At 36.8% G+C, this 21,372-nt stretch overlaps 1 protein-coding gene across 2 annotated transcripts in view; it reads left to right on the top strand.

Moving 5' to 3' along the window:
- Window positions 1-21,372, top strand: part of st6gal2a (ST6 beta-galactosamide alpha-2,6-sialyltranferase 2a) — a 75,117-nt gene that overhangs the window by 31,811 nt on the left and 21,934 nt on the right. The window contains exons 1-2 of one of the 2 annotated variants that reach the window (XM_067409948.1): window positions 5,460-5,533; window positions 13,352-14,339. In XM_067409948.1, coding sequence (XP_067266049.1) covers window positions 13,421-14,339 — 919 coding nt within the window. In that variant the 5' untranslated portion in view covers window positions 5,460-5,533; window positions 13,352-13,420. Of the gene's footprint in view, window positions 1-5,459; window positions 5,534-13,351; window positions 14,340-21,372 lie in introns of those variants that run through there. The other variant, XM_067409947.1, reaches the window with a different exon arrangement.

Genomic DNA, 21,372 nt, shown 5'->3' with positions numbered 1-21,372 from the left:
GCCGTCCAAATGAGATCAATTACATAGTAAATATGCAAGGCATCTCGTAAAGGAGCGCGGTCCAAATGAGATCCATTACATCTCATCTGGATGCTCATTTCTCAAGGTCGACATCCTTTTAGAAACAAAGCATCCAGGTATCATTGTTATATAATCAGATTGCTCGTGGTCTCATACCTTCAGAGAGTGGTTTCTAATTACCTTATGAAAGCAAATAGGATGTTTACGCCCCTGGCAGCTCGTATCCTCCATCTCCTGTGCTGATTCGGTCTCTGAAGTGTCCTGTGATTTGTGCTGGCTAGGCTCGCACATTAGCTATTTAAATGGATGCTTCTCAATCCTGTGACAAAATGGATGAAGAGCAATATGCTCCTGAACATCCTCCGGCACGCCGGCTTTAAGCATATACGTGTAAAGAAATGATTCTTCATCTTACTTTAGCGCGCTTGATGGGGCCTAAATTAAAGGTGCTAAGCATTTACAAAAGCCTGCCAACAACTGGGAAATTTATCTCCCCTTCAGAGTCTATATTATTTCGTTAGATTACCTCAGATTATATCGTTAAACGTTTGGAGAGGCTTCAGACTGGAATCTATGAATAATGGATGTGTGGGAACTGGGCTTGTTGCTAAGGGAGGTGTGAATTCAACCATAACTTTTACAAGCTGGCCTTTTCCCATCATTTCAAATGAACACTCTTTATGCCACACATTCATGTCTACCATTTTCCTATTCCACTTATGTTTTCAGTTTTGAACCATTAGTGACTGTTTCTATGTTCCCACGACCAGGGAGGCAATTAATGGCTCTTTTTAATGATCCACTAATGTGTCTAATTACCATTTCATCATCGTTAAAAAAGACAGTATTTTGATTAGTTGGATAAAGACTTTTTTTTTATTGTATGCTTGTAGGTTATTGCATGTCTTGCGTAATATTTTCCTCCAAACGGTATGTAAAATGATATCATATCATGGGGGACCAGACAGGAATAATGTTTGGGTTCAGATTTACAATATATTTACGTTTATATATTTTATATACGTAAATAATAGTTTTGAATACTTTTTAATACTGCTTTTCAGGAAGACTGCATTAAATTATTATTGTTAAATTGCTTAAAAATAACAGTAAAGACATTAATAATGTTAAAAAAGATTTGCATTTTCAAATAAATGCTGTTATTTTGAGCTTTCTATTCATCGAAAAAAATATTGGAGGAAAAAAGTATCATTGATTATATAATTAGAATGATTTCTGGAGGATCATGTGACACTGAAGACGCTACTAATGATGCTGAAAATTCACACTGAAATGTATTAACATATTCAAATAGAAAACGGTTACATATTAATATTTCACAATTTAAAATGACTATTTTTACTGTGTTTTTGATCAAATAAATGCAGTCTTGGTACACACAAGACTTCTTTCTTCTTTTTCTTTTTTTTTTTTCTTTTTTTTTACTAACCGCAAACTTTTGAAAAATTAGTTCATGTGGATTTTTATAACTTTGAATTTTTATAACTGATTTTTTTTTAATACATTTTATATAATTTGAATTAAAATCAGTCTGGTGGTGGTTTTGTTGCAGATTCACACTTTTCTCATAGTTACTCTCATCATTAAATCTAAATGTAACATCCAACAAACATTTGGTCAAAATGAATATTTTGGTCAAAATGAATATTTTGGTCAAAATGAATATTTTGGTCAAAATGATTGTGCCGTTTCAATGTTCTCTGTTGTGCTCTGTCTGGTTGATGCGCATGAATGCTTGCTCACATCTCTCACTCCATTAAACGACACAAGCAATCTGTCAAAACACCTGACACAACAGCCCACACGAAACTCTATGCTTATAAGCCTCTTTGATGCATTTAATGCAAAATATTTTGGCTTGGACAACTTGAACTGTACACTCATGCCATAGCTCATTCTTTGACCACTCACTTGACTGTGTGTGGTGCCATTAAGGGTAACACTTAACAATAAGGTTGCATTAGTTAACGTGAACTAACAATGATGATACAAAAGGAAAAAACAAAAAAAAACAAAAAAAAAAAACATTGCAAGTTTGTCGGAGTTTGACCTTTTCTCTAAATTGGGACATATAAACTCGCAATTTCTGCTTGAAGTCACAATTATTTTTTTCTTTCATTCCATGTCTGAAACAAGCTTTCATACCACACAGCAGTGATTCAGAGGAACCCCTGTTCAACACCTTCCTTTTTGCTGTCGTCTTTGTCCTTTCCTCTGCCTGTTTCTGTTCTTTCTCGGGGACATGGTCCAGATGGTGGCTTTATTTCTGGTTGCTGGTGAAATCTGTGTTGGTTTATTTAAAAAAAAATTCCAGCTGGATGAAGGCAGCACATTTGTACAGCTTGTGTGTTTGTGCAGTTCTAAATGATGGACGCCAGATCAGAGGTGCAGGTGAGATCTTCTCCCTTAGTGTTTTGGACCACAAGGCTTGGGTTAAAGTGTTTTTATTTCACCCAAAAATGAAATTTCTGTCAATAATTACTCACCCTCATGTCATTCCAAACCGGTAAGACCTTTGTTCCTCTTCGGAACACACATTAAGATATTTTTGTTGAAAACCGAGAGGTTTCTGACCTCCCTATACACAGCAATGCCGTAACCAATTTCAAAGCCCAGAAAGGTTGTAAAGACGTAGTTAAAATAGTCCAGGTGACTACAGTGGTTCAACCTTAATATTATGAAGCAATGAGTCACAAGAATACTTTTTGTGCGCAAAAATAAGTTGCCGTTCTGAAGTAGAACACGGAAGTGCTGCACTGTGTTTACTACGTCAATAGTGTAGGAGACTGACTGGAAAGAGAAGAAATTGTTGAATGTTATTTTTGTTTTGTTTTTGTGCATAAAGTATTCTTGTTGCTATTTTAATGATGTCTTTACGATGTCTATTCTGGGCCTTGAAATTGGTTAGGACATTGCTCTGAAACCTTTTGGATTTCATCAAAAAATACTTTAATTTGTGTTCCTAAGATTAACAGGTCCTACAGGTTTGGAACAACATGAGGGGGGAGTACTTAATGACACAAATTTCATTTTTTGGGTGTACTAACCCTTTAATGTACACTTGGGGATGACTGCGCTTTTGAAGGTGAACGTAACGAATCTTGCATGTCTAAAAATGTCTGGCAGTGGGTTGGGTTACTGGAGTGCACTAGCAATATAGACGAAGGGTTCAGGTTAATGGGTTCACTGTATGACAGTGAACATGTGTTTGCTCATCAATCTGTTCCCTCTGCTCTCTATGCACATGCAGGCAGATGACCTCTGAGTTGATTTCCCCTCATGGCTGCACTGCGGCGGGGAGGCTTTCAGAGGGCGCTGCCTGGTCATCCATAATGGAGAGCAGTGTAAATGTGAAACAGGGTCACACAGAGATGGACTGAATTGAGACCGGCTGTCTCAAGGTTGTCTGATCAGAAATCCCTTTCTTATCTCTTCTGTTCTCACTTTTGCTTCTCATCTTGTATATTGATTGCCCTCCGCAAGGACGGAACAAGCCTCAAGTGCAATCGTTGTCTTTGGTGAAATTGATGAAGCGCTTGTGGGTTTGTCAGCGTAGGAGAATGAAACGTCTAACAGTATTTTTTTTTTTTTTTTTTTTTCCTGTGTGGCTGCCAGAAGTATCGTTTGCTCCTGCTCTTTGACCCTGAGAATTAAATGGACCGTTTCTGCTACTGTAGCTTGAGGGGCCATTTACACAACATTTCTCAACTAAAAACAGAACACTTTTTATGTGTTCATTTACACGACAATGGCATTTTGGGGGCCTGAAAACACAAACTTTTGAAAACATTTCAAAGTGCAAACAATACTGTTATTGTCTCCATTTAAACTACAAAAACACGGATTTAAGAAAACTGTGATGTCATGCATAATCCGTATTACATATTCTGTCTATAGGTGCGTAGTGTTTTGTTTTTTGTTTTTTACAAAGTAACACTGCCAACTACTGGCCTGGCATGCATAACACAGCCTTTTTAGTCATTTTCGCGGTCCATGTGAAAGGGGATCGATTTGACAACATTGTTGTCTGTACAAAGGAAAAACTTTTCCATTTCTAGTACATTGTTGTCGTGGAAACATAACCTTAAAATGCTAGTTCACCCAAAAATGAAAATGTCATTTATTACTCACCCTCATGCCGTTCCACACCCGTAAGACCTTCATTAATCTTCGGAACACAAATGAACTTATTTTAGGTGAAATCCGATGGCTCAGTGAGGCCTCTATAGGAAGCAATGACATTTCCTCTCTCAAGATCCATAAAGGTACTAAAACATATCTAAATCGGTTCATGTGAGTACAGTGGTTTAATATTAATATTATAAAGTGATGAGAATATTTTTGGTGCGCCAAAAAAAACTAAATAACGACTTATATAGTGATGGCCGATTTCAAACACTGCTTCATTAAGCTTCGGAGCATAAATGAATCAGTGTATCGAATCATGATTCAGATCGCGTGTCAAACTGCCAACGGCTGAAATCACGTGACTTTGGCGCTCCGAACAGCAGATTCGTGATCCGTGACCAACAAGAAACTTGCGACCGCCATTTTTGAAATAGCAGCTAATCGAGCTAATAGCAGCTAATCGAACTAATAGCAGCTCGATCGTAATCTCCGTCTATATACAAATTACGGCGAGCCGTGTTTGGATGCCGATGTAGGTTCGCAAAGCCATGAGCATCAACAGTAGTGAAACATCCGCGATTGTTGATAAAAGGCTTGTTCGAGATTCATCGGAGCAGCGCGGACCGATTCGGCAGGTACGGCGGGTCCGCGGGAGCGTTTGTAGAGCATACGACTCCTTGTGCTTTTGGATCGTTCGCGGAGCTTTGATGTTATGCGGCGATCACTTTACGAGAAGCCGATGCATCTCAAACGAGCCTGGTGTATTTGTGTTTGCCGCTGCGGCGCTAGCTTTGCTGTGAAATATGAGACGTATACAGTGACGCAACACCTGGCTCTGTGCTGGTCTCTAGCCCGTGGAAAGGCAAACTAGTTCTTAGAAGGCTCGTCAGTTGAACCAACTCCGAACTGGCACTAGCTCTGAACTAGCACCTGGTTCGTGCTGGTGGAAAGGGGGTAACAGTAACTGCGTAACTCGCCATAGGCATACACGGAGTAACTGCGTGCAGTTCTGTTTATTAACCGCTAGAGGGCCAAAAATCACGCACTGCAGCTTTAAAAAAAATTGATTTCAAATGAAATGTAGTTTCATGAAGATAAATGCAGAATAATTTCTGAAGCAGATTTTTATTTTCTTTTTAAACACAGATTTCTTTTATAAAAATGTAGGGCGGGACTTATTGGATGGTTGTGGTTTGCTATTGGTTGAAAACTTTGATAATGCTTTGAAATGAAACTGGTCCAGCTTAAGAAGCCTTGCTGAAGTGGTTTTTGTGCTAAACTGCAGTGCAGGTCCAGAGTGCTACTACTGCTACACATGATCTTCATTTGTCTGGAGCCACTGCAGATGTTTCCAGGGAATGAGGTGTGTGTGTGTATGTGTGTGTGTGTGTGTGTCAGAGACAGAGAGACTTGCATAATGACCTGAAAGAGCTCTAGGAAGTCACCCGGTTTTGATGAGTCTTGCGAGTTTAATGAATAATGTAACATGTGCTGTGTAACTCCCTCGCTCTTCTACGCTCTTTCACTTTTTTTTTTTTTTTTCCTTGTCTTGGCCCAGTCATGTCGACTTAAGATTTTATGTAGATTTCTACAGTTACAGTGTGTTTGTGTGTGTTTGTGGTTTCAGTTCATACGGAAGGAAATGCGCTTAGCAGACGTGTAATATATTCTGTCATGTTGGTTTTTTGTTTGTTTTTTTTCTCCATCAGAGATCACATCAACCTAAGCCAAGTCGTGTTTAATATGGCTCTTGAATAGCTTCTAATAAGCAAACTATCATGTGTTGTTGACATTAAACTACTAATGTCTTTCCACCTGTTTCTCTGTTTATCTCTGAGTTCTATCATCACGACATGCATTTCACGAATCACTGATGTGAAAATCCTGCCACACTCAGCCTCTTTTTCTGCGCTCGCCACACGCACACACTTATGCTCTTATGATTCTTTACACTGAATGTAACTAAGTGACACAATGCTCCCAGAACAATTCTGTATTTACTCAGTCTCATGTAATTTGCAAACCCAGGGCTGAATTTGTGAAGCTGTCTTAAGGCAGAAGTTAAGAATTGTCTTTATGAACTTCTTAATTAACTGTTGTTCTGCAAAATATGGGTGAATTCCAGTCACTTCAATAGAAATCCATACTATGGGGAGTTTCCAAGATGGTCATGTTAATTCGGTGTGCTGCTCAACAGAAAATTGCTTGTTTTGATAGTGACTTCTGTGTGAGCAGTGCTTCATACAATGCTATATTTTTCTAATGTGACCTCACCTTAAGAATGTTCCTTAATAATTCAATTATTGGAAGTTTTCCCTTTAATGTTACGAATCCCTTTAATGTTATTATGGATATACAGACACAAACTGTCTTTGCCTGCGGTAGTGTTGTTATCACTAGCTTAATATAATAATCACAATAAATGCAAACACTATTTTCATTGTGACTTGCTGGGGCATTTGTAGCCTTTTATCAGTACTGGGACACATCAAAAACAGAACAGTTTTGTTTCCTGCAATTAATTGCAGGTAAATATCATTCCCATTCACCACTCTTTAGTTTTTTGGCTTATAAAGTATTTGTTATTATTGAGAAACCACTGCAAATGATTCAGTGCGTGAGTGTCCAACTGTCCAAATGAATCAAACTGAATCGCAAACAATTTCAGAGCTTTTTGCAAACCCGTTTGTAATCTGTATCTGTGTACAGTGATCTCCATCATCAGACAAGTATTTATCAGTACAAAACAAGGGTCTAGCGATGCGACTGGCTTAACAGTAGTTCATATTTGGCGTCACATTTTTTTAATTGTTGCTTTTATATTAGTTATTCAGTGCTTCCCACACATAGACTTTACTTGGGCAGGCCGCCCACATAAAATAACGGCCGCCCAAGTATATGGAGACACATTTTTGCTTTTATTACTTTTATTCTCTTATACATTTATATCCGCGCAAGATAATGGAACCATCCGCGATCGATTAACTAGTCGTTTCGTACTCGTTATGTCTGCGTCAGAACGGTTTACTCCCGTTGACATTCCCACGGGCGCTGCATTTTGCAAAGTCACTAGGCGGCGTTGTTGCACGTTCTACAAGCTCGCGCAACAGTGCTTCAGACTGCTTCAAAGCGGTTCTCAATCAATGAAAAGCGCAGATTTATGCCAAGCGATTGCTAATGAACTCAAGTTGATGAATTATTACAAAGTCTACTTCATGGCCTTTATATAAAATGTTTTAAACGATTGTAAGAATCTGAAGGATCAGCCTGCAATAGTACAGGCATTTCAAAATTAGAGTCCTGGTGTATTTCGGGCATTATTGGTATTTTGGTTACACAATAAATTGTATTTAATTTAATTTCCATTTAATTCATATTAAATTATTGTAGTCTCCCCCACAGGAATATTATTCATTTTATAAATTTTACTAGTAAAATCTGTGTCCCATTCACTGAGAGAGACACTATATGACAGCAAGGAGAACATAGGAAAAGGTAAACCATTTAAATGTTGTAATTTAGCATAATTTACAATGCATAATAATGCATAATATTAGTATGTAATTAAATGTAATATGCTATGTAATTAAAATTAATTTCAATAAATAAAAATACTGTTAAAAATCGCACATTATTTGTTTGTCACATGTAGTAGACCATTTTTTTGTCGTGGGTAATAGGAGGATTTTTCGCCCAGCTACCACCGCAAGTATATTTCAAACCTGTGGGAAGCACTGTTATTTTTTTTTTAAGCTCTTGTCACAAGATGAAGCGGTTGGTTGGCTCATTTGCATCATGTGAATGCAAATATTTGAAACAATCACATAAATTAAACATTTGGGGATTTAAGACACGTTGGACGTTATCCTTAAAGTTCCCCTATTACGTTATTTTAAAGGTTCCTAATTTTGTTTTGGAGGTGTAAATGCATACATGGTCAAAAAACACTTTCATTTCTTCATAATATACATTACGGTATCACCTCTTACAGTTTCTGAAATGGTTCGATAAAGGGCTCAGTCCAGTGGCGGAGCCAGGATTTTTTCATAGGGGTGGCCAGGCAGGGGCCGGCAACCAGTCTGGGGTGGCACAGAAGTCTTCATCATTTCAACATAAAAACGAGTCTGACTATAAAGTACTGAACTGTGCCTACAACACAACTGAGTACAGTTCATTTGCACTTAATTAATTGAGAATTTTTCTTTTCTTTTTTTTGCGTTCCTCACTTGCAGGCATATTAATAAAGTGGCTCAAGCTATAGCTAAATTTCAACTTGTTTAGTCAGCTTGTTCTGGTTCTCAAAACCCCTAATAACTTGTTTTCCGTTGTTGCATATCAATGGATGAGACATGCAGATAACTACATACTGTACTTCAAAGATTATTCTGTTTAAAAAATTAACCAAAAAGTAAACACTAAATTTCAAACTTTCCATATAGTCAAAAAAACATTTTTGCAACAGTTCTATCATACCTAAATTAAACTCGGTACAAAGACAACAAATGTGTTCTCTTTTGAATTTTTTAATTTTGATGATGCGGAAGTCAACAGCACATAAATGCCAGAATGTAAAATTAATCATTTTATGCATATATGATTGCAAAATTAGCATCTTCTAAAACAAATGCACAGTTCTCACATTTATGCATTAAAAAATTACATCTCAGTTTGTGCCTTATATTGTGATCTGGCATAGCAGAATATTTTAGTCCAGAGACATGTGATGCATATGTCTCAAATAGGCCTACATACATGCACAGTTCTAATGCAGCTTTAATCGCCTTTTTGGTTATTTCATGACTTAGCTAATAGACGACAGAACTACATTGCATGCTCGTGGTTTCTTTTGCGCTTTATTTACAGTGAGTAGCCTAATATACAGCGCGCCGTATTTGCGCGTGATTGAAAAGTGTGCGTCGTGCAACCCACCAGTTGAGAAACAATAACGTAAGCTAGGGCTGGGCGATATATCGAATGCTTTTGTCACGCGCATTTCGTCAGTAAAGTTGGTTCCCTGATTGCCGCTAAATCGCTAACCTGCTTTCAAATGAAGCGGCATTTAATAGACAGAGCCGTAGTTCACGGACAAGCCATGCAATATCACGTTCAATATCGATATGAATCGCCGTCGATATTGAACGCGATATTGCGTGGCTTATCAGTGAACTACGGCTCTGTCTATTAAATGCCACTCCATTTGAAAGCAGGTGATGGCGATTTAGCGGTAATCAGGGAACCGGCTTTACTGACGAAATGCGCGTGACAAAAGCATTCGATATATCGCCCAGCCCTAACGTAAGCTATATACAATGTGCGGCGTTCACTGTTGTTCTGCTGAAGCTCATTCGGCACCTGTATCATTTCCGCGCGCGTTTGACTTGCGCCTGGTGCTGAGGCGAAGTTGAAGTGCGCGTCTGAATAGTCTCCCTTTTTTGTGGTCTTAAAGAGACGGTTCTGCGTTTAAATAAACACAATTCTTGTCAACAAAAAAAGGATACAGAAACAGCGGTTGTGAGCGGGGTGGCCAAGGGTGGCCACGGCCACCCCTGGCCACCCCCTGGCTCCAGCCCTGGTTCAGTCTCTCTAAACACCTCCTTTCCGAGAGCCTACTCTTCTCTGATGGGACAGTTGGACAGGTCTGTATTGATTGGTCTACCATGTACAGCGTGTGTCAGAAATGAAACGCTCATTACCATATTTGAATTTCAGCTGTGGATGCTTCCTCAGCACTTGAATACACAGTGATATAGACAGTAACGATGGCTTCGGTTTTATCATTTCTAATTGAGCACGAGTCCTCATTCTTTGGAAGTGCATGAAAAGTAGCTGGTCTTTTGCAGCACAGAAAACGGCTTCGTCTTGACATGTCGACAACACGAACCAAACTCTTCCTGGCCTCAGATACAACTAGTGTTTGAGGGTGGGTCAAAGTAGATGACATGTGCAGCCAACAAAGACCCATAGGTTTGTAAAAATGCCAGTATAGTTTGGTTTGTGCTGGAAGTAAGACTGGAATTACTGAAAACTTGTTTCAGGCCATTCAGAATTGGTTCTTTCTTTTGGAAGACGACTTTTCTTGAACTTTTTGTTCGTTATCTGGGTCTAAAGATCCAGATCTAGGATGCACATAACTTCCCATTTTCATTTGTCAGTGGGTTGTATGAGCAAGACGTCGGTCTATATTAGGTTGTTAGATAAGAAACATTGTGGGTGCGCAACATCTAGTTCACAACGGCCAACATTTTGAGCCTATTTGAAAGCATTCACCTGATCGACACCTTTTAATCTCAACACAAATAGACCTATGAATCCTGCATTATAAGAGGAGCATTGACCACTGATCATGATTGAAGTCTGACAGTGATTGTCTTGAAATATTTTGTTCATTATGATGAAATTGTTCACGAGCACTGATGGCTGTAGCGGCACTGCTTTAAATGCCTATTTGACAATTATATGTCTTTAAAAGCACCACTGCTAAAGATTTTAAACTCACTAATTCACTGGTCTGTTGTTGGATAACTAGCCCAAATGGGATTGTTTAAAATTGATCCCTGATGATTTATTTTCTCCCACCTTGTCTCGCTACACCAGCAGCTTGTGAATGTCAGAGGCAGCACTGCTGTGCGCTGAGGTTGGGGAAACCGCTTCCCTTCCTCTTTCAAACATACCTGGCAACACAAAATCGTAACGGAACCGAAACAGTTTGTGTGTTCGTAAGAAGGAAGGAACTCATGAAGTTCACAGGCATCTTTGGTTGGAGGCTTATGGAGTATTACATTCATGGGAGGAAAAAATTAAATTCTTATCCTGCAGAAAGGTTTCTGTGATGGGGGCTAGAAAATGTCATTAGCTCAGCATAAAAACCATTACACGTGTGGACTGTCCTCATAATACGTGTACTAACATCTGTGTGTGTGGTATATGGTATTTTGGGGGTAGCCTAAATTTTACCAGGGGTGGGTGGGGGTGTGTGTATGTGTATATATATATATATATATATATAAATATGCATTACATTTAAGTTCATTAGCTCAACTCTAACCCAAATTGATATTTTATATGTAAATAAATGCATAAATCTTAAATTCAGGTCTAATTTTTTGTTGTTCTGAGACTGAAACGTTGGTTTCGTGTTACAGTATTAAGAGACAAGTGGAAAGAGTGTTATGACAGCAGGTGTTCTCATATCTAAATTGGGATCTGCAGTTAGAGAATAGTGAAACGATACAGATAAGTGTATCATGAGTGGTCTCAGAGGAAACTTGTCTCTAAGGAAAGAGAAAGCTGACATCAGAAGAAATGCTTTTCCTGTTTTGACAGATTTAGTAACTGTCTAGTTACTGTGTCTGTGTGTCTGTTCTACGCAGCATGTGTTACGTGTGTCCTTTTTAAGCTGAATTATGATTCAGAATTGTGAAGTTAAAATGTAATTTTATTGAAAGCACAACAGTCACTGTTGTGCACTGTAGTTAACAGACTATCAGAACTTCAATAACCCATACGACTGATAAGTCATTTGTTCACTTGATGCATGAGACTAAACTGGCTTTAGTAGTAATAAAATAAACTGAGCAAAACGCCTAACCCCCAATCACTCCCTGGGCACCACAGCAAAAATAGCTGCCCACTGCTCCGTGTGTGTGTGTGTGTGTGTGTGTGTGTGTGTGTGTGTGTGTGTGTGTGTGTGTGTGTGTGTGTGTGTGTGTGTGTGTGTGTGTGTGTGTGTGCGTGCGTGCGTGCACTTGGATGGGTGAAATGCAGAGCACAAATTACGAGTATGGGACATCATACTTGGCTACATGTTACGTCAATAAAGGCCAAAGAATAAGTTAATATACTGTACCAAGGGATGATGTTAGATGAGTATGTAATCTGTCATCGCTTCTCCTCCTTTGTTTTTTATTTTTTGTTCTCAAAAAGATGTTTTTCTTCACCTGCCACTCAGTATGGCTCTGAACAGAATAAATGAATGAATGGTTTCATAAACAGCTAGTTTATTATTAGCTAGTAGCTATATGATTTATAATAATAATAATAATAATAATAATAATAATAATAATAATAATAATAATAATAATAATAATAATAATAATAATCCTCAAGGAAATCATCTAAAAATCTGAAAATAATTTAATTTGTGCAATGGAGTTGACATTTATTGTTATAACAGAAAATATTGTATCCTAATGACTGTAAAACGCACCAGACCATGTGTGACATTGTTGAAATCGTAGTCTGTGAATTTTGGAGAGTTCAGGTTGAATACTGACTTAAAAATTATTATTATTATTATTAATAATAATAATAATAATAATAATAATAATAATAATAATAATAATTATTATTATTATTATTATTATTATTATTATTATTATTATTATTATTATTATTATTATTATTATTATTATTTATTATTTATTAATTAATAATATTATTATTCACAACAATGATGGTTCTAAGTCCTGACAATTAACAGGTGTGAGTTATAGAATATGGTTGTCACTCCCGTAAATAACCAAACTGTGTGTGAATTTGGGGTGAAACTGTTCTTGGTTAAAAATATAATAATAAAAAAAATGAACTGTACCATTATCCAGTGTTTTTAATGTTAATCAAACAACAAAAGACCAGGAAATCACTCATTGGTCTTGACTGAATAGCTTTTGTAACTTAATAGTTAATAATGATTAATATTGTAGATTATGCAGTATTGTTTTACATTTGATTAGCTGCTTCATTCAGTTTCTGTACCTGAAAACTAATGTTAGATACCTGAAAAACCTGAAACCTTTGTGTCTTTGCTCTACTGTATTTATTGGTGCTGTTGCTTGTAGTTTGATTATTTGTTCTTATTTTATTTATTTTTATTTGACAGTAGTCCTTTTTTCCCTGAACATAGCATATACTGAACCGTACTGAAACGGTGACTGTGATTACAAACCAAACCATGAGTAATTTGCACCCCTAATGTGAATGTAACTATATTGGACTCAAATATGAGACTGACAACCATATTCGTGGCCATAGAAAAAAAAAAATGTTTGAATTTTAAAAATGTGATGCATGTGAATGTGAGGTTAATTTATTTTCAAATCTACATGAATTTAAGGGACATGCTATGTCCCATTCAAAATAAATAAATAAATAAAAATAATAAGAATGTCCTGTCCTGTTGTAGGCCTCTTGCTGACCCTTCTCCAGTTGGGTCTGGAGTGCAGCGGCGTGCGGCCGAGAGGACCGCTAGAAGATGAAGTCCAGTCTGAAACAGTGGCGGAGGCTCACCCTCGGCCTCATGCTGGTCTGGGTTCTGGTGTTCCTGGCACTCCTCTCCTACTTCATGGAGTCACGAGTGGATGACCCGCACTCCGCTGCCGCTCTCTCCTACACAGACACACGCCGCCTGACCTCACTGCAGGGCAACCCCCGTACCATTATGACCACCCATTTAGGGCTGGCAGCCTCCTCCACCCCCTCGACCTCCAGCAACACCCAACAGGAGCAAAGCCAGGAGGAAAACCCCAGTGCCGACCCCCAACCTAGTCCGCTCAGCCAGGAGGCCTACCCTTATCCTGACCTCCAGAGCCTGGCGGCCTGGTCCGCATTCGGCACCCAGGACGTGGGCTCCAGATCGGCTGCCGTGAGTCGCAACCGTGAGCGACAAGAGTACAACCAGGATTCACCTCAACAGGATGAAGATGAGGAAGAGATGTTGGGAGGGGAAGAGGAAGATGAAGAAGAGGGAGACGAGGGCAGGAGGAGGACAACTAAACGGGCGACAAGGCATGAGGACTCTGACCAGGACGAGTACTACGTTCCCAAGTCAAAATCTGTAGTGCACGGTCTGTGGAAAGGGCGTTTGTCCGTGGGCATGCTCAGTCCACGCCTGCAGAAGGCTGTGAAAGACTACCTTAATAATAATAAACACGGTGTGGCCTACAGGGGGCACCGGAAGGCGCAACAAAGCGGCCATCAGGTGTTGTGTGAGCTGAAAAAGAGGCAGCAGGTTCGAACTTTGGATGGGGCCGAGATGCCTTTCTCAAATTTAGGCTGGCAGAAAATTGTACCTGCCTTACCCTTAAGCCAGCTCTATGGACGAGGCTTCCAGACCTGCGCTGTGGTCACCTCTGCCGGAGCCATGCTCCATTCGGGACTCGGCAAGGAGATTGGTGAGTGACAGAGATTTTTAACTTTGGTAAATCCCTCTAAAATATCCTTAATAATTTCATTTTATTTATTTTATTACCTGAAAATAATATTCAGAATGTATGTGAGTGACTTATTGGTATGTATGCACAATATTATTTATTAAAATCTCATCTGAAGACATTTTTTAAGAATTTTTCTTATGCATGTTTACTCTTTTTCATTTGTGTGTAGTACATTGAGAAGGTTGCTTTTAAAGGTGCGATATGTAATATTTTATGTCCACTAGAGGTCACTAGAGACCTATTCAAAACAAAGGCGTAGCTTGATGACGCTAAGTTTGAGTGTGGAATCTTGGGCCATGTGGTCTTCACATCACAGCCAGTGGAAATAAATGGGATAGGACTCGGGAAGAAATTATATTCATGAATGAGATTATCAGTGTTACTGTAGTATGAAGCAGAGCAGGACCAAGTGTTGTGGGAGCTGAGCGAGGCGCTGGAGCGTTCGCACAACACACGCCTCATGAGCAGCAGAACTTTTATTATGAAACAGTCGGCAGCGGCGCTTCCGCTTTTCCGGTCATGAATATGAGGTAACACAGCTCTGTTTATCATATTAAATACATTTGAGAATGTTGAAAATGATGTTAAAACGTTACTCTGTGCGTTCGCTCGGCGACTGCTGTGAGACACTGTTACACACTGCAGTAAGATAGATGGATTTAAGAATATCATATTAAATGCTGGATGGCTTGTGTTGATAAATGGCATGGAATTAATTTTAAAACTTATTGTATGATGAAGAAAATTCTGTATTACTGTTACTAAAAATAAAGCTGCATCTGATTATGCTATGTTAGCTACTTCACGAAATAGTGTTTTTCTCTGAGGCATGGTAAAGTATGATACTTGCAAAAAATCAAGAACATTAGATTTAAACAATAAGACTAAATGTGTTGAGCTATATAACAACAATTAGATTATGTCTGTACAATTACAATATTTCTGGCTATAAATTTATCAAAACAGTTGGTAATGCGGGTATGATGCAATTGACAGGCGACTCCTCACACATCCCAGAGCCTTAGTTAAAATAGCAATTTTCTCAAGATTTGCAAATAGTTGGAAACATTTGGCATATTGTAAGTACTCAAGTGAACAAAATATATAACACTGGCCTAGTGGTTTTTAGATATTTTACTGCCAAATTCGTACATATTGCACTATTATTATTATTATTATTATTATTATTATTATTATTATTATTATTTGAAATATCGGATATTGTGCGTTTTTACATTTAGATACCTTTTTTTTAAATCCTTAAAAAAAATAAAATAAACTAATTTAATATGCCTACCAAATCTTATACTTAATATGCTTTTTTCATACTGTACATTTATAACATTCTGATGCCTGATGTCAGCTTTCTCTCTCTATCTTTCATAAAAATATAATTATTTAAATATAAATATAGGGCTCCAGAATAAAATAAAATAAAAAATCAAGGAGCCATTGGCTCCTATAGGGGGAAAAACAGCACCAAATATTTTTTTTTTTAACAGCCACACAACAATGAACTTAAAATTTTAAATCACTTACTTTTAGTCATCCTGTTGTTTATATATCTCCTCTTTACAGTTTCAGCATTTTGTGACTTTTCTGGGAAATGAATGTCACTATTTTCATTTAATACTATTATAGTTTTTGTTAATATTTTGAATATGTTTTTATATTTTTTTATATTTTCTGCTTTCATTTGTTTATATATATATATATATATATATATATATATGTATATATATATATATGTGTGTATATATATATGTGTGTATATATGTATATATGTATATGTATATATATATATATATATATATATATATATATATATATATATATATATATATATATATATATATATATATATATGTATATATATATATATATGTGTGTATATATATATGTGTGTATATATGTATATATGTATATGTATATGTATATATATGTATATGTATATATATGTATATGTGTATATATATGTATATGTGTATATATATGTATATGTGTATATGTATATATATATATATATGTATATACATATATATATATATATATATATGTGTGTCTATATATGTTTAATTTTTTGTTATTAGATTAGATTTTTATTTCAATATTAACATTTATTTCAAGCAATGAAAAAATGTTTTTAATGGTTTTAGTTAACTATAATAACCCTGATGCTACTAAATCTTTATATTGAATAATATGTCAAATAATGTTTTAGTCTTTCCTTCCTGAAGCTACAACAGTTTACTTTGAATCAAATGAAAATAAATATAAATATATGGAAATAAATATATAAATATATTAAATTTGGTTTGTGTAACCAAATAACAAAAAAGGGAAATCGATATACATACTGCTTGACTTTGATTGCTTTGAAATACAGCAGGACTCTTATTTTGAAATGTATGTGCTTTACTTTTGCTGCTCATTCAAGTTCAGATGAGAAAGATAAAAAAAACAACAATATACAAACACAATATATTTTATTCACAATAGAATATAGATAACATATCAAATGTTGAAAGTGAGACATTTTGAAATGTCATGCCAAATATTGGCTCATTTTGGATTTCATGAGAGTTACACATTACCAAAAAGTTGGGACAGGTAGCAATAAGAGGCCAGAAAAGTTAAATGTACATATAAGCAACAGCTGGAGGACCAATTTCAACTTATTAGGTCAATTGGCAACATGATTGGGTATAAAAAGAGCCTCTCAGAGTGGCAGTGTCTCTCAGAAGTCAAGATGGGCAGAGGATCACCAATTCACCCAATGCTGCGGCGAAAAATAGTGGAGCAATATCAGAAAGGAGTTTCTCAGAGAAAAATTGCAGTTTGAAGTTCTCATCATCTACAGTGCATAATATCATCATCAGATTCAGAGAATCTGGAACAATCTCTGTGCGTAAGGGTCAAGGCCGGAAAACCATACTGGATGCCCGTGATCTTCGGGCCCTTAGACGGCACTGCATCACATACAGGAATGCTACTGTAATGGAAATCACAACATGGGCTCAGGAATACTTCCAGAAAACATTATCGTGAACACAATCCACCGTGCCATTCGCCGTTGCCGGCTAAAACTCTATAGGTCAAAAAGAAGCCATATCTAAACATGATCCAGAAGTGCAGGCGTTTTCTCTGCCACAGTCCATTTTAAATGAGTCTTGGCCCAAAGTGGAAAACTGTTCTGTGGTCAGACTAATCAAAATTTGAAGTTCTTTTTGGAAAACTGGGACACCATGTCATCCGGACTAAGAGGACAAGGACAACCCAAGTTGTTATCAGCGCTCAGTTCAGAAGCCTGCATCTCTGATGGTATGGGGTTGCATGAGTGCGTGTGGCATGGGCAGCTTACACATCTGGAAAGGCACCATCAATGCTGAAAGGTATATCCAAGTTCTAGAACAACATATGCTCCCATCCAGATGTCGTCTCTTTCATTTTCCAACATGACAATGCCAGACCACATACTGCATCAATTACAACATCATGGCTGCGTAGAAGAAGGATCCGCGTACTGAAATGACCAGCCTGCAGTCCAGATCTTTCACCCATAGAAAACATTTGGTGCATCATAAAAAGGAAGATGTGACAAAGAAGACCTAAGACAGTTGAGCAACTAGAAGCCTGTATTGGTCAAGTTTAGGAATAGGAATGTTGTCCCATTCTTGTCTAACTTGTCTCCTCAGTCCCCAGACGTTTGCAGACTGTTATAAAAAGAAGAGGGGATGCCACACATTGGTAAACATGGCCTTGTCCCAACTTTTTTTTGAGATGTGTTGATGAAATGAAATTTAAAATCAACTTATTTTTCCCTTTAAATTATACATTTTCTCAGTTTAAACATTTGATATGTCATCTATGTTGTATTCTGAATAAAATATTGAAATTTGAAACTTCCACATCATTGCATTCTGTTTTTATTCACAATTAGTACAGTGTCCCAACTTTTTTGGAATTGGGTTTGTAATATAAATAATATAAAGTAAACGTTGTCATAATTGATCAGCATTAGTTCATAACAATCGGTTGACAAATGTGCGCTAATCATTGATTGCGAGCTGCTCTGAAGCACTGTTGCGAGAGCCTGAAGAATGCGCAACAGCGCAATCTTTTGACTTTAAAACATGCAGCGCTCATTTATTTAATGAAATTAAAGTTAATAATCACATTAGGGAGTATTGACCTCTTAAAATGATAATTAATACTGTTATGGTACTGAAGACTTTTAATGACCTTAAATTGATCTGATGTGCATGAGCAGAGTGGAATAATGAAAGTATCTGAAGTTTGCAGAGCTGGTTTCCCCTGTTGAATGATGAATATAGATGAATTTATATGAAGAAATAGGCAGTTGTCTCCTTTACGGAGGAGCAGAACGGTGTGTTCGAATGCAGCTTTATTGCACCGACGTAGGTGACGCGAGGCGACAACACAGTCGGCTTTCATCAACTCTAGTTCTTTGGTGTCTGTTTGGTGTGAAATTTTTCCCTACCGGTTCATATTTTGGCGCTCTAACTCAGTGAAACTTTCACATGCAGCATCTAATTTACACAACAAATGATGTGATAGGCTACTGGTCACCGAACACGCAAATAACATGCAAATCTTAGTCAAAACGTGTGAATTTGTATGGTCTCCAATGGCGACCTCAGCAAAAATATCACTTGTAAATTAATCTGGTCACAAATGCGACCGTTTTAGGTGCAGTCTGGAGCCCTGTAATGGAAATAATTATTAATTATATATATATATATATATATATATATATATATATATATATATATATATATATATATATATATATATATATATATATATATATATATATATATATATATATATATATATATATATATATATATATATATATTATAATTTTTTTTTATTTATTTTTTTATTGATGTGTTCAGATGATCTTTTCAGTAGTGGTCGACCAATATCAATATTTTGAAGGCTGGTGCCGATATTTTAGAGAGCAGGGTATATAAAGCCGATATAAAGCCGTAAAGTACATGCATAACAATTGCTGAATTTGTTTTACATTTTATATTCATTTTACAAATGAATTAAAAATCTGTAAAATAAACCTAAAATAATCCTATTAAAGTATAAGTATAATCAAGAAGTTGCCATTTTTCACAGAAAAAGAAATTGTTTCCTTTCTTTTTTTATTCCTAATTATTACCAACTGTTACACACACATTAGTACACACGTTTTTATCCAGTCTACAAATTCGCACTTCAGAAGATCTCACAGCTGGATTCAACTAAGTCTGCAAGACTTGTGAAATGTTTATTAGATATTCAAAGACTTTTAAATTGTATAAATGTGTCTTTTTGTTAAATGCCGATTGTAGATGAGAAAGTAGTAGCATTTGCCTTCTGTTACTGATAAATATAAAGGCAAACGCAATACTTTATATACAGTTTACTTTCTTTGTTCAACAGTTCTATCAAATAACGTGTTAGACAGAGCTGTTAAAAAGAGATTTTAAACAAATGAAGACACAGAATGGAGTGCTGTGTGCTCAGGCGCTGTCAAAATAAAAGTCCCGCGTCCAAAACATTGGCCAAACAGAAAAAAATGTATTGCCCGATTCCTAAAAGATATATAAAAAAGCCAAATATCAGCCGATATTAATTGTAATCTTTTCCATCATAGTTGCTTCAAAGCTAGAATAGCTGTTCTCATTGAGCCTTCTCAGAGTCTCCTGAAAGATGTGAAATCAGTCTTTTTCAAAAAGTCTGTGAAGAAAGGTTAGGTTTTGGAACCGTTTGGTTTTGTTTTGGTTGGGTTTAGGAACCGTTCTTTCTCATTCTCTTCACTTGTGGTTTTTGGTTTCCGTGGTGATGCCAGTTTCTCTGAAAGGGTCAGTGGGATACTGGTGACCTTTACGGTTACATAATCACAAGTATCACAGGGCACACAAAGAGCCCGGATTCTTCCAGCTTTGGCATCTATGGTGGCAGAGCGGTAGTGGGCGCAGAGGAGGCGTTTCCATGGTGATGTATTGTTTCTCAGGATAATGGTGACTCTGCAGTCTCATGAAGACATTTGGTGATGTTAGTCCTTTAGATGAGACAAATCATTTCAAGATAATTTAAGGTTGAATGCTTTCTAACCATCTCTTCTGTCATCACGATTCTAATAACATTTGTACTTATACTCAAGGGCTTCCTCTTTCTCGCTTCATAGCTGCACTAAATATCACTAAATTTCCCTGTGGGACAATTTCCTATCCTTCAATATTTATATTTTATTGTTTTACTGCTATGATTATGATAGTAATAATATGCTAGTAGAATTAGTGTATATTATTAGTTTATTGCTGCTGTTAAGGGGCTAGGTGCCATCGGGACATACTGTAGCTCCTGTTGTTTATATTGTTCTGTTGAGTCTATGCCAGTCCATTGAACATTTGAAATGTTTTGATGTAACAAAAGTAGTTTCAGATCATTTCTTCCATATTGTGATGTACATTCTGGTGTAATGGATTAACGTAAAGGGGATAAATGTAGAATGGGGACTTGGTTCAATGGATTGGTTCTTGATTCGATGGAGGCGGATTTGAATCTGAGCTTGCAGTTGATTTGTAAGAGATGGGATTTAAGCATCACCAGAGAAAGTGTGTGTGTGTGTGTGTGTTGGCCTAAATAAATCATTTACTGTAAGACACGGTGAATTTTCTTTATGCAAAGTTTTAAAATCTGGTTTACTGATTGGGATGAATATAGTTTATTAAAATTAGATGCCATTATAGTTAAATGGACAACAATTAATGAATATGACATATTAAATAATGTGAAATTGAAGACTTTTTGCTGCTTCTTTTAAATAGCTTGTTTGCAATCACATGATTCTGATGATGCGTGAAATTCAGATGGAGGGCAGGAAGTGAAAATTAAAATGGACGAGATGGAGTAAAGTATGTACTGTGCTGGTTTAGAAAGGTATAAAAATCACAACATATGTTGGACGTGA

This window comes from Chanodichthys erythropterus, chromosome 14 (assembly GCF_024489055.1).
Source record: "Chanodichthys erythropterus isolate Z2021 chromosome 14, ASM2448905v1, whole genome shotgun sequence".
Lineage (NCBI taxonomy): Eukaryota > Metazoa > Chordata > Actinopteri > Cypriniformes > Xenocyprididae > Chanodichthys > Chanodichthys erythropterus.
This window is presented reverse-complemented; position numbering and strand designations above follow the sequence as displayed.